This window comes from Pygoscelis adeliae, unplaced genomic scaffold, assembly GCF_000699105.1.
Source record: "Pygoscelis adeliae isolate BGI_AS28 unplaced genomic scaffold, ASM69910v1 Scaffold56, whole genome shotgun sequence".
NCBI lineage: Eukaryota > Metazoa > Chordata > Aves > Sphenisciformes > Spheniscidae > Pygoscelis > Pygoscelis adeliae.
Window position 1 is genome coordinate 124698 of NW_008824944.1, and position 14613 is coordinate 139310.

The 14613-nt window shown below is 34.8% G+C and overlaps 1 protein-coding gene across 1 annotated transcript in view; it reads left to right on the plus strand.

The window, feature by feature from the left end:
* UGGT2 (UDP-glucose glycoprotein glucosyltransferase 2) overlaps positions 1-14613 on the plus strand; it is an 89662-nt gene that overhangs the window by 43878 nt on the left and 31171 nt on the right. The window contains exons 19-23 of the mRNA XM_009325561.1: positions 1830-2036; positions 3395-3526; positions 5486-5613; positions 7250-7345; positions 9150-9252. Coding sequence (XP_009323836.1) covers positions 1830-2036; positions 3395-3526; positions 5486-5613; positions 7250-7345; positions 9150-9252 — 666 coding nt within the window. The remainder of the gene's footprint in view (positions 1-1829; positions 2037-3394; positions 3527-5485; positions 5614-7249; positions 7346-9149; positions 9253-14613) is intronic.

A 14613-nucleotide genomic window follows, 5' to 3' on the forward strand; every position in this document is an offset into this window, starting at 1 on the left:
CCTGCTGTAGTTTCACTATTTTCCCCCTTCAGTGAGGAAAATATGCCATAGGTCCCAACCCTAGGAAGCGAGAACTGTCTGGGCAAGTCCCCATGTGTTAGTGAGGAGGCTCTAGGAAAAGCATTAGAAAAAGCTGTTCTGAACAAGGTTTGTTGGATCTTCTATGAAATAGCAGTTTAATTGATTATGTTCATTCTAATTCATAGATTTGATTTAGTTAAACCTCATTTCCGGTTGTATTGCTTGGCCTAATGATTTCCAAACTTCATGACAAACAAAAACACAGTATTTTTTAAAAGTCCATTGATTTCTATAGTGATTCTCTACTCCTTTCTAGCCCCTTTTGTCTGTTGGGCCAGGGTCTAGTAGAATTTCCGATAGGTGCAGAACTGGCACTGATACCTCTTGTGCGTGACTTGCCATTGGCCTTTGAAGAAAATTGAGCAAGAGTTTGCGAGGGGAAGTGGCCAAGGGGAACTCACTTTTAACTATTCCAGCTAATACATAATATATTATTTTGAAAACTACTAATATATTCTAACGTCATTTGAAAAAAGTAGAGATGTCTTGGCTGGACTTCTGGATGTCATCTAGTTCAGCCTCCCACTCAGAGCGGGACTATTGCCATCATTAGGTCAGGTCAGCTGTAGCTTTGCCTGAAGGAGTCCTGAAAATTTCCAGGGAGGCAACTCCATCCCTTCCCTTGATAATTTGCTCTGGTGTTGCACTGCCTTCCCTGTGTAGTTTTTCCTAATGTCTGCCAAGCCAAAATCTGTGGCCATTACGCCTACCAAGAAGAGTTTGGCTCTGTCTTGTTTTTCTCTCCCCCTTCAGTAGCTGTTGGTTGCTACTAGAGCTCTCTGTAGCCTCCTCTTCACCAGACTGAGCACGCCCAGCTTATTCAATGCCTCCTCGTAGGTCTCTGACCATCTTGGTAGCCCTTTGCTGAAGCCTCTCCAGCATCTCAACATCTTTACTGCACTGGGGTTAGCAAAACCGGGCACAGCAGTCCACGTGCAGTCTCACAAGTACTGAGTAGAGGAGCATAAGAACTTCCCTTGATCGGCTTGCCATGTGTCTCCTAATGTAGCCTAGTATGCCACTTGTCTTCTTTCCAGTGAGAGAGAGCATGCTTCAGGAACAGTTTAAAGAACGCATTTTCAAGCTTTTCAAATAAGTGTTTTAATAAAATTTTCTCAAGTGCTGCAGTTTAAAGTTTACCATTTAACTATGTTGAATACCACTGACTTTTACCCTTATTTTTGTATTCTTTATTGCAATAGAGAATTTACCTTTTCTTCAGTTAGTGACACTATTTGATTCTAGCTTCGAATCATCACTCTCTCTATTAAGATTTAAGTGGCAAAAAAACGTCCACAATTTTAGCAAAGTAAAAAATTTTCCGGCTAATTAGATTAAAATGATAAGTGGATAACTTCTCGTGTATTTATTTTACGCTCAGTTTGATATTTTCTGAAAAATAGAAAAAAACATCTACAAAACAGGTTCTGAAGTCTGTAAACGAACACCTGTGTGTGTCCTTTGTTAAAAAAAATGCCTCTGCAGAATGCTCAAAGGCAATTGTTCTATCAAAAAAAAAAATGGTCTATTTAAAATATGTATTACAGAGTAGGTAAATTCTTACTAATACCATTTTCACTCCTAGTTGAAGTTCTGAATTAGGCATTGATGTATGTTTTCTAAAGACAAATAGCTGCAAAAAAATAAATACTTAAGGACACTTCACAGAGTTATAATAGATATGAATACATTAGGTAACAGCAGATGGAACTGTAAAATTGTGTATTATTCTGTATTTTTCTTTGCAGAAAACAAGCAGTCATACACGAGTTGGGATTTTGAACAATCCTTCATCAAAAATAAAGGAAGATAACACAGCCATTGCAAGAGGAATTTTGACCGCTTTTCTAAGCCAAAACAACAGCAACTTAAAAAGTTTCCTAAGTAAACTCACTAAGGAAGAGACAGCAAAATCCCTTGCTGCTGGAACTAAAATTGCTAAATTCCTCATCCCAGTGAGTGCAAACTAAATGAGACTACTTTCTTTTTCATTTTACATATATTTTATTGTAAGCAGATGTTGTTGAGAGTAACAGTGTTTGGCCAAATGCTATGAAGTTTATAACCCTTATACAGTTTCTGCTCAAGCAGATTTGGATTTTTGACAACTTTTATGTGATGAAGACTAGAGAATGTCTCTAAAGTAAAGGAAGAAAATACGAGAGTCCTGAAAAATGTAGAATAAGGATACGGGATTATTGAGACCAAGACAGTTAAATTTTTAATTGTTTTGGTTTGGTTTTTTTTAAAGCGCTCTCTTAATTAAAATTACAGTATTAATATTTGTCAAGAATTCGGACTTCAGAAGTGACTGGTTTTACCTTGCTGTTGTAGTTGTGAGCAGTAATAGGCACAGACTGAAGCGGTTGAGGTTAAGGAGCATTGTATACTTCTGGCCAACATTTTCTGGGGTACTTCTATGAAAATTCATTGGTTTAAAATACAAGTATTGCTGACTTCAAAGTTCACATGTAGACTAGAGCTGAGTTACCAAATAACAGCTGCAAACTACGGTTTTTGTTTCAGAAAGAGCTGTAAATTGTTGTATTTTTAAATAGGAAGGTTTGGAAGACTGAGAACTCTCTGGCACCATATTGAAAAATTAATTAGCAGGTTTGGGTCATGCTCTTATTTCGTTGTCTAATAAATTTTGAAAAATGTAGAGGTAGCTAATTAAGCAGTGTATGCATGTTACTAATTCTTTTTGTTATATTAATTGTATCTAAATGAATCTATTTGCTTGGTCTGTATATTTCTAATGAAGAAATACATATCAGTAGAGTTTAATATAGCAGGATAATTTTGACAGGTGAGGCACAGTGCCATTGTATGCACGGCAAAGTTCCAGCATTTTTTTCCCACTTTGAACACTGGTTTGTTATGTGTCTTACTGGATGATTCCCCAAAACATGTTTAAGCTGTATGCAATGACCACGTTAAGATGACTGTTAGGTTTTTAGAGTAATACGGATTTTTTAATACCTTTTTCCTAAAGGTGAGAATACAGTGCAATTGTTAACAGTGTATGTTATTTTTCATGCAGCTGTGTGCTGTATCTTAGGAAAAGTGTTTAACCTCATGGTCAGCTTTCCTTCCTGGTTATTCACAGTTGTCCAAGGGTAAAAGCTGCACACTAGCTAGTTGGGAGACCGTGGCTCCACACCAATAGTCATGTTACTTACATTGAAGCTAAGGTTGTTGCTTTATTCTGATTTCTGACTACTACATAACTTGAAGAAAATCTTTGCTTACCTCAGCTGTTACACAATTTTGCTGAATCATTCTATCATCTCATACTTTCCCTTTGCTTTAGGGAATGGATGACGATACTTTTGAGAAGAAGTACAACACTTTAGGACTGGATATAATTAAAACCCACCAGATGTTCTGCCAGGAGGTTCTTAAGCTGCTTCCTGGGCAAATGGCTGTTATGAGTAATGGCAGGGTAAGAAAGAAATTAATTCATCTCTGAGTCTTTTTGTAGGTACTTTTTATTTCTTGGAACTTCAGTTTCAAGCTAAAGAAAATGCATTATATTGATTTCCCACTTTTTCGTCCTGTTGGTAGAGAGTGGTATGAATGTTTGCCTTGTTTTTTATTTTGTTTCCTACTCATTTGTTTATTAGCTCCATTCCATTGAAGTTACTATGTATTTACATTCACACAGCTATTTAAGAGATAATCTGATTAAATGATAGAGAAAATTCTCTAAATAGGTTCATATTTGCCGTATTATTAATAATATTTAAGAATAAATTCTGATCCTGAAGTTACCTATACTTTACACATCTGGTATAGGATGAACTACTGCATGTATAATAAAAAATAAGTTAGATTGACTAGGGTAGTATTTCAAGCTGTTCTGTTTTAGGAAAAAAACCAAATGGTTCATAAATATTAAATTGTTCTATAGTCTTAACTCAATATTCAAATAAAAGTGTAGTAGTTTTGCTGTTTCAGTTTCTTGTATGTATATTCTGAAACCAATAGCCTTTATTACAGTGTGGCTATAGATGAACTGTAATTAAAAAATACAGAGTTGGATTCAATATTTAGTACTTGTTAGTGACAGTCAATACCTTACATTACAAATACGATTTATACAAACTACTCTTTGAGTTAAGTCTTTTCTACTTATTGTTCCACCATTAGAAAGAAATAGATATACTATGTTGGCATCTAATTACTGGAAACTCTCTTTAAATTGTGTTCTTAGTTACTCTTGTGCATCCTAAATGGCTTCTGAGATATAACTGAAATACCACTAACAAACCCACAGACAGCGTTTTTGTTGATGAAGCACAAAAGAATTGTCTTGGCTTTTTTGTGTTAACTAAAAAACCCATAAGTAAATATGCAATTTTATTTTATAAATGGTTATTACTCTTTTCCATGCCTAAAAAAGCTCAACTAATGTCATATATTAAGTTTTGAGGAAATACTTTTCTTACAAATACTTGGATAAATTTGATAATATTCATCTATCTGAAAGTGTGTTTTCACTTTAAGGGATGACTTAAAAAAGGCATGGGATATCCGTCATTTCTATCCTTGCTATTTCAGCACTGAAGTTTTGTTTTTATGAGCAAATATTTTTTTTTCCAATTATGACTTCTACTGGTATTTCATAATCACACTATGGTTTTCTCTATCTCATGCATCATTAATACTAATAAAAAATTCGAAAGTGGAATTTAGTTAGATGAGATCTCATTTCTAGGAAGCAGTTGAATTTCAAGAGAGAGGCATTCAGCACCAAACTTATATCATGACATTCTACAACCTGGGAGCCCTGTAGGCTCTTGAAGTTGACTTGGGTCAGTTTAGCCTGGTAGACTATGAGTAGGAAATCCAAACAACATCCTCAAAGCTATTTTCTGGGACTTCAAGGCACCTTCTTTTCCTTCAGACACCCAAAAAAAGTAGTAGTTCTGTTTCTTGTCTCTGGATATCCTGCATTTCTTATCCTTTGCTCTTGTCTTCCTTTCTATCCGTTCTGCTTCATCTGAGAAGCCTTGAGAAGTTAAGGTTGTGTTCACAGAATTAAACAACTAAAGACTGTGGTAGGCAGATAGTAATTTGAATTTCAGTTTAAAATAATGTACCTAACAGAGCTTTTTCTTAAACTTAGATTTGTTATTTCTAAATAGTGTACTCCTTTACATAGGTATTTATAACGAAAAATGTCATGGATGTTTCCATTGCAGCTGTTCTTTGTGAATGGTAATTAACTGTAATTACATAACTGTAAAAACCTAATCCTGTATGGTTACTATACAGTTTAGTACTACATAGTTGTTAATATTCATAGTTGCATACTGAATATTGTGCATTAATATTTTTGCTTACAGAAGAAACATTACTGGGACATTCTACGCTTAGTAACATTTTTTCTCTATCTAAGGTACTAGGTCCTTTAGATGAAAATGAGTTCTATGCAGAAGACTTCAATTTGTTGGAAAAAATAACATACAGTACCTCAGCAGAGAAGATTAAAGCTATTGTCAAAGAGATTGCAAACAGTAGTAAAAGGTAAAATTCTTTCGTATTTTGAGGCTTTATGATATACTGTCTTGTTTGTTGCCTGTGAGTAATAATCCTTTTGCATGGGATATATGAACTAATGTTCAAATATATAGTCATAGTACTCTTCATACTATATACTTATATATATATACACACTCTACATGCACTTAGTCAAAGTGTTTGTTGTTTGCATACTATATATTTGCTATCCTCTTACTTAGCATCTGAGTACTTCTACATAGGCATGTTTAACTGTCCCTCATTTCCTTTTTAGCATTTCCCTGACAGACTTAGTATACTTACCTACTCAGACACTTGCCCTATTTTCTAGAAGAAACGGCACATCTGCTAAAGTTTGTATCACCTTTATGTTTGGCTAATTCTGCCATGTCACATGGTTTCCCACTATATGTATAAACTATATATGTTGGTTTTCAACTGCACGTGTCATTTACCCTGCTGCTGACAGCCTCTTTGGTACCTCGTTGGCTACAGCACAGAGCAGAAAAAAGGCACCCTGTGTTATTCAGGAGACATGCACCCTTTTATCATTGGTCATATGTGTGATGAGGCTAAGGCATAAGAGATCACTGCTTATCCAAAGAATCATATCCCTTCCAACTTGCCTCATTACACATGTGCAGCTCTGCTAAATTACTCCAAATACTTTATCTACTTTCATCATACTTACAACCAAGAGACAAGTACAGCTAACTAAACAATTACTACTAGCTTTTGTTTACTTAAGAGTAATTATAAAGAATAATAATAAGCATGATAAAATCCAGTGCATCTTAAAACCACAGTAATATCTGAGTATTGATATTTGACATTAGAAAGTGCATTGTCTTTGGGAATCGTTAGAAAAGGAGCCTGTAGAGGCATGGACAGATGTGGTGCTTGGACACCCTGCTAGACAACATTCACACATCTGTTAACTGAAGAAGCATAAAGATGAGTTCTAGCCAGCTTTTAATCTAAGGATCCAGTTTGTGTGCAAAGAAGAGAGCAATATTGTATTATTTTTACAGTATCTATTGACTTTCTGTGTCTGATTATCAGTTCTGTTATCTGGAAGGACTGAGAGAATAACTACCAGAAAAACAAAATCAAGAAGAGGTAGAACTATCAAGGAGATAAGTAGTGAGAGGCAAAACATATTTAATCAAATATTAAGACTTAGTGACACTGAAATAGAACTACTAAGGTTTCTAAGGAATTTCTAGTAAGAAATACAAAAAAATTAAAAGATGTGGCCAAGTAAACTTGAAACTTTGTTCATCTATGTCTGTTCCTAGATGTTGTCAGAGAGGAAAAAAATTGCAGAAAAAGTAATGAAGGGCTATAAATATCAGCAGATTGTATCATCCAAACTGTGAGGCTGAATGGTAATTCTGCTAATTCTGCATTGCTTAATTTTAAGAAGCGTACAGTTCACAAGCTCTAAGGCAGTAGTGGTTCTTGGGCATTGTCACGCTAAATGTTTTACTCAAAGCTACAAATCTTGAGGTGATAATCTTTTTAAAGAGTTCAGGATGTGGGCTTTAAAATACCGCTTGTGTAGACAAACATACATTAAAATGTCAATGCTTTACTCCTTTTTCTAATGAAAAACAAATTGTATGCACCTTATTTTATATAGTGGCAGTGATTTGATTATGAAAATAGATGCCCTGCTGTCATCTTTGCCTAAAACAGAGATGAGACAAGATGCTGAATTACTCAAAGAACAGCACAGGTAAGTTCTGTCTGCCATGATAATGCACTTACAGTACTTTCATATTAAAATTAGAATGTACTGATTACTACATAAGGTCTTCGAAAACTTGAGTAAGCATTCCAGTTTTAAAAGAAGTTGAGTGTATGGTTGTATGAACAACCTGTTCATCTGCCCTGGTGTAATGCATCTTTACCTCTCTCTTAATAAATTAATTAGTAATACCTAATGATTTTCCAGCCTTATCCTTTACTGAAAAAAGAGTGATTACAATTGGTGTGAAGAGAAGTGGTGATCTGGACTTAGAAAACTTGGAGTCCATACATTTACTAAAATGTTAGAAGTAATTTCACAGATGAGAGCTAAAAGAAGCCCCCACTAATTTTTGTTAATGTGGAAAACTAGCACGGCTTTTCCTGTTTGTGGATCCTGAGTACTATTGTCAAGGCTCGTATGCATATGTTTGTATTGTATAGCGGTTTGTGGCTTAGCAGTCTCACTCTTGACTGTAGTTCCTGTGCTCAGCTTGACCCTAACATACAATTAGATTAGACTGTAAAATACGATTACATTCAAATGGAAGCTGATGAGGCTCACTGGCACTTAATTCCTTAAGAAAAACTGAGCAGACTGTCTTCAGTTAACAGATTTACACTTGGCAAGCTCATATTAGCGTCAGTAGTGTGTTTACTTGTATGTTGGCTCCTTGTGTTTCTGATCCTAGATTTAGAAAGTGAATATGCCACAAGCATTGTCTTTTGTTGTCGTTGTTAATGAATGAGACCTAAAATACCAATTGAATGCATCTGTGAATCCTGTCTTCTTTGTAATGGGATACTAACGGTAGCCATTTTTAATTTAAGCTTATCTGGGGCAAACTTTCTGGAGCAAAGACAGGTACATTTTTTAAAAGGACGTATGGTAGCACAAGAACCATGATCAAAATAAAATTTTTTTAATGCTGTTTTCAAATCCTTACTTGGTTTTATTGGTAAAGCTGCTCTAGTGTGCTGTGCTGATGTGCTGGCCCTGTCTAATACTTGTTGAAAAGACAAGGAGTGAAATCAATAGCCTGTTTTAAGTGGCTAACACCTTTTCCAAAGTTCCACTAACAACAGGGAGTTATGCTGCTACCATATTGGAGGGAGTTTGACTCACTAATGGTACTCACATTTCTAGGTATATTTTTGTGGAAAACAAATTCAGATAGTTCATTTTGTGTATTTACAGCACGTGTTTTTTTGGTTTTTTTGTTTGTTTTTTTTTAAGGTTCACTTAACACTTCCTGTAGATCCAGAGTACTTTAACTAGGGTCTCCTTGACTTAGTCTAATCAAGTTTATCAAACTAAATCATTTTCTGGACTGCATAAAGCTAATCCATCCTATGAAGTTTCACACTTCTCAGTTGCTATTTTTGCTGCTGTTTTTTTTTAAATTTTGACAAGTGCCGGCACTTGTCAAATTTGATGATTCTAGATATCGGTAAAGGAAACTGTAGACCAGTGACAAAAAGGCCATTTTTAAAATTTTGATGTGTCTTTTCCTTTTTTTTTATTGATTTTGTAATGGGGCATGTATTTAATCAATAACCAGTATGGAACTATGTAGATTAATGCTAAATTTTAATTGCTGTTCATGTTTAGCTTTTCTAGTGATATCACAGGGAGCAATAATAACTAGTGCTTGAAATGAGGGAAACGTCTTCACGAGCAGTAAAATCTGAAGTGGCGCTGATATTACAAATTCATGCCTAAAAACGTTTGTTATTTCCACAAATTCAGTTTAGAGTTTTCGTGTCACTTATTTATTAATATTTTTTAACAGTGTAGTAAAAGTCGATCCCCAACAGAATGAACCATTCTATGATGTTATTGCTATTGTGGATCCATTGACAAGAGAAGCACAGAAGATGGCTCAGTTATTGATTGTAAGATGGTGGTAATTTCTTTTAATTTGCATATTTGTAGTTTAATTTTTACTAAACTTTTTCTTATTTCCATGTACAGTATGGTAAAGGGGTAAATGAAATTTAGGTATTTTTTAAAATATATGTTTGGTTATTTAAATTCATATTAAAAAGTTGGGGATGATCTAATTCATCATTGTTAGTACCTTATTTGCAATTAAAATTCAGATGCCCCATGAACCATTCCTCTTAAAAGTGAGTCCATAAATGCTCTTTATAGTCAATAGAAGGAAAGGAGGAGATTGCCTGCGTAATGTAGAGGGAAAGGATCTCCCATCTCAAAGTCTTAAGAGGCATACGCTTCCTTCCATTAAACCAAATCACCTTAGTTTTCCAAGGTACCTAAATGAAGTGGTCTAAATCTGACCCATAATATGATCATAAGAAGATTGGACTATAAACCTTTCAGTTCTTGGAAAGGTATTTCTTAGTTGATTAATGCTACCAAGTATATCTAGAACTCTTCTGTTGTGTGTAGCTATTGATCATCTAAAGACAGACTGTCCTAAAAACATAGCTCCTAAAATGATTTTCTTTTTTCACTAGCTGCAGAATATCACTCTACCTCAGGTTCCTTTATAGTTTCCCATAAAAATGTAAATTTTGTCTTCTTTTTATGGTCCGTTACAATTCTGAAGCCTGTAACTTGATTTTTGCTGCATCCTGCTTTATCTTTTTCTCTGCAGTAATTATGAAAGTTTCATAAATTTTTACATTGCTCTTTCCCCTCCCATTTTCATACCTTTATGCCTTTTGTATTAAATGTTGAGGCATCCACTCACTTTTCATACATAATAGTGAAGCAAAGTAAACCGTTTTAAAATTTCAGGAAAATTCTGTTATTTCAAGACTCTGAAGTACTAGCTTTTCTCTAGAACCAGATCTTTCATTTCACCATTCTCAGTTAAAATGAAAGCTTGATGTTACCAGCTGAAAATATTTTCATTTTGGAATTGACTGGAAACTTTCTCCATTCAGGCAGAAGTTCATATTATGGTAAGTTGTGTGAAGGACCTTGTAGCTCAGATCAGAAGCCTCCATTCCTCCTAGAGCAACAGGCTCCCTAATGAGCAGTATCTTCCCTAATGCATGTCTAGGCAAATGACTCCCATGATGTGCCAAGCTGTTCAGCCATCGCATGTCCTACTTGATTCATAGGAGCTATAGTCTTATTCAAGAAGCCAACCCTTAGGAGAAAATAATGAAATGCTGATGAAACTAAACAAATCAGAAATATTTTAATGTAGATGAAACTACTTTTCAATTTTTTTTTTAATTAAAAATAAAATAATCTGAAAATTAAAAAAAATACATATCTAATTATCTGGAAGGCCACCTCCGCCTGGTGTAGAGACAAAACATGCATACATATACAGCAAGCTCCAAACTCCCAGTTCCTAAATGGATGCCTTTCTGATTATCTTGCTATATATAGGTGACAAATACTGTAAACTTTAAGCACTGGGATATATTCGTATTTAAAGGATCTTTTTTTTAATAACATAACTGGATTAGTGCCCAGTATTGGGATGGTAGCTATTGATGGTGCAAAATTTGTGTAGTAACTACCACAGCAAAGCACATGATTCTTGCCCCAGTCCATGCTGAATGTGTCCACATGATAATTTTTCTTTACCCTGGTGAAAACATGTTATATTACTTCGTGTTACGTAATAGTCACTTCAAAGAAATATTTTGGTAAATTTTTTTTAAATATAAACAAAAAGTTACTGAAATGGAATTGAAATTGAGAAGGTGTGAACAGCTACAGGTAAACCGTAATCTAACTTTACTTCTTAGTCTGAGAAACTGGCAATTTAAGGCCAGGGGCAAAGTATGAGTCAGAGCATGAATGAGAGCAGAGCCAAGGCTTTTAGCTGTTTTTAAAAAATATACTGGATTGTATCAGAAGAACTGCTCTATATCCTCTCCAGAGAGGGGCAGGAAGAATTTTCCATGTAACTTGTGTTTTGCCTTTTTCAAAAAGTTTTGTCATAGACTTTAGCATTGAATATTTCCAGACAAGGCAACAGTCACTGTCTACAGTAGATCTTTAAATGCTAGCCCTGGCTTGACAAGGGTTGGACCATATCAGTTCTCAGCAGAATACATGGAACAGCTAACTGGTCCTAAAGTTATGAAGGTGGTCCCTAAGGTGATGTGAAAAAAGTAGAAATTCCTCCTTCTAAAAATGAGAACAAAATGGAAGAGGTGGATTTTTTCTTTTTATGGTTCACCAAAACTAGCTGAAAAAATATTATACATGGTGCCACTGAACACACTACGTGTTTCCTAGCCTAACTGCTTTACTCCAGCAGTATGTAACTCTTAGGATCATCTACTTTTTTTTTGCTCTTGTTCCAGTAACTGTCAAAGAACTTAAAAATGTGGAGAGAAAAATAAAACCTTTTCTTTTTTCCTGTCAATTATCTTTTGCCTTTTTTTTCCCTTTGTTCATTCTGTCTTCAGGGAGAAACTCTTATTCCATCCCTAAAGCGAGGAGAAATCTCTGAAGGAGCCCCTTTTGATAATCTAGCTATATTTTTTATTACTAAAATAACCAGAATTTTCAACATTAAGGAAAACAATTTCTCAAATAAATTTCCTATATAACACAGGTCATAGGACTTCTTTTTATCAATTAGCATTTGAAGTAGAAATCATTCTTGTTAATCTAATCCTAATTTAAGTATTATCAAGCAGTTCAGTAAGAACTGCTCCTAGTGAGCTTTTCCAGTGGCTAATTAACCTGACTGTTAAACTCGGAATTGCAGAATTTTATTTAGGTCCATGCTGTAAGCTTTCATCTTCTCATCATTTTGCCAGTTCTATTGAAGATTCTGTTGTAAGAGTTCGTTTTCAGTGTAGGTGCTTCATATTATGGTGATGTTCACTCACAGTTTCAAGTGATTGGTTGAATAATCGTGGTTTAGTGAGTTAATGCTTTTCAGATGAGTTGTGGTAACTTACAGTAAGTGTTTTGCAAAGTGACTGCACATGTAAAATAAAACTTGAGCTTAAATAATTTGCAAGCCATGTAAACTGAAGTAATTCAGCCATTTGCTACAGTTTGAAATACTCTCTGAGCAAAATTTCCTCTTTGCGTTTCCTTAATTAAAGTAAACAGACTGAACTCTTCAAATACCCTGCTACAAAAAAGGCTTTCCAATCTTGTAACCATTTTCATGTGTTGACTTGAATGCCCTGGCTTTTGGCGTCCTCATAATCCCTAAATAACAGAACCGATTTCAGTATTCCAGAAGTTGCATTGTTGGAAAACACAGAGATAATGCATTCTTGTCTTATTTGTCATTACCTATTTAAATTCCTTTGAAATGTTAATTAAGAATGGCATTATTCTTTTGGCTACAATACTATATTAAATTTCATGGTCAGCTGATGAACTGGGATGATACCTCAGTCTTTTTCAAGATCATCCTGCACACAACAACCTATCAATGCAGATTGCTGAAGTATCGTTCTTACTAATGGATGAGGTTTTTGTCTTGTTTGAAGATAAAGTCCAATACAGGTTTACATAATTTTGGATGCAACATCTTTATTTGAGAAATTGTTTCCTTTAATGTTGAAAATTCTGCATATATTTTAGTAGATAAGACCAGCTAGCACTGGTTACAAGTGCTTTTTATTCTGAATGATGGATAGACACTTGAGTCACTTTGACCTTTATTTTGATTTTGGTGGTCTTTAACCCATGTCATGTAATACTTGCCCTTCTTACACTTTCAGTGCTGTTTAGGTTCTCCTTTCCTGCTTCTTCACTTGTTCTCACCCTTATGCCATTCCCTAGTCTTTATTTTTTGCTCAGTAGTTTTTCAGTGATGGTATTCAAGTGACACAAAGGATGAAAATGAGAAACTAGGAGCAGAACAGGTCCCGAGGACTATATAAAGTTGTAGCACTATAGTAAAGAATATGTGTAGCCCTGGGTTGAACTGAGGAAATAAAAAAACGGTTATAATAAAAGAGAGATTTAACGATGACCATTGTCTTGCTTTGTTCCCAATTTATGTGCCATTATAGTAATTTTAGATTTTAGCCTTAGTGGTATCAGTATTTTAACTTAGCTTTAATATCTTATTTGCTTTTCTAATAATATCCATAAAGGTAGACACAGCTGCTTTATGCTTTCAAATAAGCACTTTGGATCAGAAGCCACAGAAATGAAGATAACTTGGTAAAGGTTTTTAGGAGTGCTTTAAAGAAATTAATAACTTTGTTAACTTTAAACAAAATGGATTGCTCAAAAAAAAAAGAAAAAAATTCTGTCCTAATATTATGGTTCCTGTATAACAGCATCCAGAAAATTAGTATTTTAGAAATGAACAGATGAAGAAACTGAGAAAGAAGTAGAAATATTTTAACTTACGGGAATGTTTTGAAGTTGATTGAATAGTTTAATGCATCATTAATCTATTGCTGACATTTAAAAGTATTAAGTAATTAAATATTAAAATAATTCTCTGAGCTTTACTATATTCAACAATTTACTGTATACAACAATTTTAATAAGAAAGTCATTGTTTTAAGATTGGTTATTGAATAGAAGGCACGTGTTGTACTACAAATTTCAAGTGTTTTAAAATCTGGAAAACAAGAAAGGTGATAATATAATTTACACAAGCATTGGAAAACGGGGATAGCTGCTCTTTAAAAAAACTGCATCACTAGGGGAAAACGTTAACATTTTGACTATCAAGAATATCGTGTGCTAAATCATGCAGTTTTAGAAAAGGTCAAATCTTTATTTGGAATATCTGACAACATCCCTTAATATAGAGATATATTTAGAACTAAAATGTTTAAGATTTCTCCTGAAGCTTGAGAAATGACAGGATGTTGCAAGGATAACCTTGGCTTATTTTCAAAGTTTGATGATTACCAAGAACCATATTTTGTCTCTATTTCATGGAATCATTATGATTATCATTAAGGTTGGAAAAGAACTCTAAGATCATTGAGTCCATGAGTCCAACCGTCGACCCAGCACCACCATGCCCACTAAACCATGTCCCTAAGCGCCTCATCTACACATCTTTTAAATACTTCCAGGGATGGGGACTCAACCACTTCCCTGGGCAGCCTCTTCCAATGTTTCACCACTCTTTCAGTAAAGACATTTTTCCTCACGTCCAATCTAAACCTCCCCTGGCACAACTTGAGGCCATTTCCTCTCGTCCTATCGCTAGTTACTTGGGAGAAGAGACCGACACCCACCTCGCTACAGCCTGCTTTCAGGTAGTTGTAGAGAGCGATGAGGTCTCCCCTCAGCCTCCTCTTCTCCAGGCTAAACAACCCCAG